The 4142-nt window shown below is 37.7% G+C and overlaps 1 protein-coding gene across 1 annotated transcript in view; it reads left to right on the top strand.

The window, feature by feature from the left end:
- LOC106871052 (zinc finger ZZ-type and EF-hand domain-containing protein 1) overlaps positions 1 to 4142 on the top strand; it is a 75675-nt gene that overhangs the window by 51716 nt on the left and 19817 nt on the right. The window contains exons 49-53 of the mRNA XM_052973449.1: positions 345 to 348; positions 868 to 978; positions 1505 to 1548; positions 2485 to 2679; positions 3836 to 3963. Coding sequence (XP_052829409.1) covers positions 345 to 348; positions 868 to 978; positions 1505 to 1548; positions 2485 to 2679; positions 3836 to 3963 — 482 coding nt within the window. The remainder of the gene's footprint in view (positions 1 to 344; positions 349 to 867; positions 979 to 1504; positions 1549 to 2484; positions 2680 to 3835; positions 3964 to 4142) is intronic.

Below are 4142 nucleotides of genomic sequence, written 5' to 3'. Positions count from 1 at the left end.
ATTTTGAGCGTGGCCATTGCCAGTACCCACCTGACTGGCCTTCGTGCCGGTGACACGTAAAAGCACCCACTGCACTCTGTGAGTGGTTGGCGTTAGGAAGGGCATCCAGCTGTAGAAACCCTGCCAAATCAGATTGGAGCCTGGTGTAGCCATCGGGTTTCACCAGTCCTCAGTCAAATCGTCCAACCCATGCTAGCATGGAAAGCGGACGTTAAACGATAATGATGATGATGATGATGATGATGATGTACCTGTTTATAGCTTGGTGGGTTGGGATTTTGTTAGTTAAGTGTCTTGTTCAAGAACATTGTGTAATTATACCAGACTGCAATTCTTATTTACAGCTAGGTGAACTGATTGATGATCGGAGGGTTTAATGAGAAAGGGGCCATCATACATGTATTGTATAATGGCACAAGAAGTTTAATGAAAGCCTGACAAATTGTAATTCTGTGTGTGTGTGTGTGTGTGTGAATGTCTTCAACATTTAACATTGGTAATAGACTCAGTACAGTGAGTGCATTGCCATAAATGCTATAAAACTATACCAAATTGTGGCCCTTACTTATAGCTATGTGGACCGATCTAGTGAGAGTTAAGTATCTTGGCTGTGGACACAGTAATGTGCTTTTTACTATTCTGTGGTACCTACATATATCTAGGCGGACTCAGCTGATGACAGTTGTGCATCTTGACCATAGACTCAGTAAAGTACCACACTGTGGTACTTACTTATGTGTAGGTATCCTGGCTGTGGACATAGTACATGTCTAGTTATAAGCTATGTGATGATGATGATGATGATGGTAATGACTTTGTTTAAGACTGATTCTCTTTTCTTTTATTTTATATTTACTCAATTTACAGTTATCACTGTGATGTTTGTAACGGTTATATTATGGGGACCAGAGTTCAATGTGTTGAATGCAGCTACCATGTCTGTTTCGGATGTTACAAGCTTGGACAGGTTCCTTCGCCGTACGTTATGTCTGCTTTTCTCCTTTATATTTTCGTATTTATTTCTGTTTGAGGTAATGAACTGGATTGGATCGTCCATGTTTAGTCCACTACAGGAGAATCTGGAGAATCTACAAGAATAGATGCAAGCGCTAATTTATAAAAAACATGTGAGATATTAATAAAAATCTGTAAATGTACAACCATCCAGATATTTGAGTACCTTATTATTTTTTCTAATATATAATTCCTGTACATCACCTCCAAACCTTCTTATACATATATATATATATATATATATATATATATATATATATATATATAAATTTAAAGAATGGAGTAAACGCATATTATAACTGCATACATTTATTCCGACATATGTTTCGAAGAATTACAATTTATGCTTGCTACTATTTTGATTCAGTGTTTTTATCATCTGTCAATTATCCTGCTTCCATATCAGTGGCAGATTTTGGCATTATGTAGTTAAATTTATAATTATCATTTTTTTAAATGTAAATAACTGTTGTGTTGTTTAATATTTTAGCCACAAAACTAGTCACAAAGTCAAAATCATTCCTCGCCTCAAATGTAAGTTGTGGTCTCTCTTTCTCTCACCATCTTTATTGTGATTCTTCAAAAATTATTCTAATTTACATGTATTTTAATTGCTACTAGCACTAATCAAAATCTGGATATTTTTTTTTATTACACTACTTTACCATTATGTATGCACATGTGTGTGTATCTATCAACCAATCCATTCATGCGTGCATACATGTCTGTTAAACATTATTATTATTATTATTTGTCCTCTAAAAGGAATTATCATAACAGTGTACTGGCCATGTTGACTAGTACCAGCTGATCCATTACAACTGGATAAGGTTAACCCTTTAACATTTAAACCAGCCATATATTCTACCTGTTTTATGTTCAAACTGGCTAGATCCGGCCTTTCACACCTACTCTACAATGCCATTCTGAAAAGAAACAATCACATCGTTGAAATCTCAAAACTATGAGATAATGCATTATTACTTCAAAACAATTTGAATAAATAAACATTATATTCGATAGAATAATCTGACATTATTTACATTATTTACATTTGATGGATATTTGTCCTCATCTTGTTTGTTGTTAACACAATATTTTGGCTGATATCCCCTCCAGCCTTCATCAGGTATCTTGGAAGTTTTGAACCTGGGTTCTCATTCCTAAGATATTTTTCGATGTTGTTGTTGTTGTTATTATGGCGTATGGCATAGTGGTTAAGAGCGTAGGCTACTAACCCCAAGATTCTGAGTTCGATCCCGGGCAGTGACCTGAATAATAATAATAATGATAATAATAACAACATTCGAAAGTTCAGATCTGGCTGGTTTGAATATTAAGGTAAAATATTTGGGCTTGATATGGCCAGTTTAAATGCTGAAGGGTTAAATTTCCTACAATAACCCCTTCCCACACATACACACACGTACACACCTTTGTATAAAATGGTATATTTGTTTATTTGTGTAGCAAAGTCCATTGTGATAGAGACCTACATACAACAACATGCCTGGCTCCTATATAGCTGCCTGGCTCTGCAGTTAAACAGGATGACGCACCAGCCTGCTGACACATGTGGGATCCGGTACCACGAATTGGCTGTTAATCTCAACAACAACTGTATCAACATGGTCCTAAATGACCTCCTGAACGGGTTCAGTGAGGGTGAGTATACCTCAGCTAAATTGCCTACCCCACCATCCTATTGTTTTTCCTTTAGAAATGTGAGAAATTGAAGCTTTCTTCACTGGTTGATGAACTGATAGGTGAAATTCGAAGTCCCAATCAACATGAACTTTATTTACTCCATAGATACTTGTATGCAATCATGGAAAAAATAGCATGTAAAGAAATTTCTTCAAATTACATCCTGATGGCTTAAAACAGATGAGGATGCTTGCTATCCTTAACAAAATGATGCGATGATCAGAGCTTTGGTAGTTTTGATTATAATGGTTACGAGCATGGCTGTGTGGTTAAGAAATTTGCCTTCTAACCACATGGTTTCAGGTTCAGTCTCACTACATGCCACCTTGGGTGTCTTTTACTATAGTCCTGGGCTGTCCAATACCTTCTGTTGTGTGTGTGTGTGTGTGTGTACTTGTTTTGACATCACTTGATTGTTGTTTCAAATACTCTTTGAGACCATGTTCAGCCGTGGAGAAATATTACTTTGTTTGGAAACGGGTGAAGATTGGCAACAGGAAAAGTATCCGGCCTTAGAAAACCTGCCCCAACGAACAAACTGTTTCCGATGCATTCAAGCATGGAAAAGAGAACATTAAAATGATGATGATGATGATGATGGTGATATGTACTTAGCCAGAGCTATAATCTGGAGATAAGAATAGCTAGCATTGTATATACACTCAAACATACACCCCATTCTACACATACATATGCTCACGCACATCATCATCATCGTCATTATCATTTAACGTCCATTTTCCATGCTGGCATGGGTTGGACAGTGTGACAAGAGCTGGCCATCTGGAGAGTCTCCCTGCCTTTTATTGCCTGTTTTGGCATGGTTGCTATGGTTGGAAGGATGCCTTTCCTAGCACCAACCGCTTTACAGAGTGAACCGGGTGCTTTTTATGTGGCACTACCATGGGTACTTTATATGTGGCACCGGCATATGGGCCTTATATGTGGCATGGTTACCCATAACACACGTGCACCCATATCTTATACATGTGATGGTCGATATATACATGACCAGTCTCAAATTACTGATCTTATGCTCTTCACTTCCCTCACTTTCATTCACACATTAGACAAGTCTAACCATGTTGCTTATGTTTTGTTATTGTCGTTTCAGACGAAATGAACTTCTTGAAAGAGCCACTGTTGATGGAGACATGCGACGAACAGTTTTTCTCCAGTCACATCCACTTCAAACTGCTCTCCCTGCTCGGTACATTGTTCTCAGGAAACTCTAAATCAACGGTATGCACACAAACATTATACGTGTGTGTGTGTGTGTATGTATGGTACCTCGGGTATCTTCTACTATAGACCAAAGTCTTGTGAGTGGATTTGGTGGATGGAAACTGAAAGAAGCCCATTGTGTGTGTGTGTGTATATCATCATCATCATCATCGTTTAATGTCCGCTTTCCATGCTAG

The sequence above is a fragment of the Octopus bimaculoides genome, chromosome 15 (genome assembly GCF_001194135.2).
Source record: "Octopus bimaculoides isolate UCB-OBI-ISO-001 chromosome 15, ASM119413v2, whole genome shotgun sequence".
Taxonomy (NCBI): Eukaryota; Metazoa; Mollusca; class Cephalopoda; order Octopoda; family Octopodidae; genus Octopus; species Octopus bimaculoides.
This window is presented reverse-complemented; position numbering and strand designations above follow the sequence as displayed.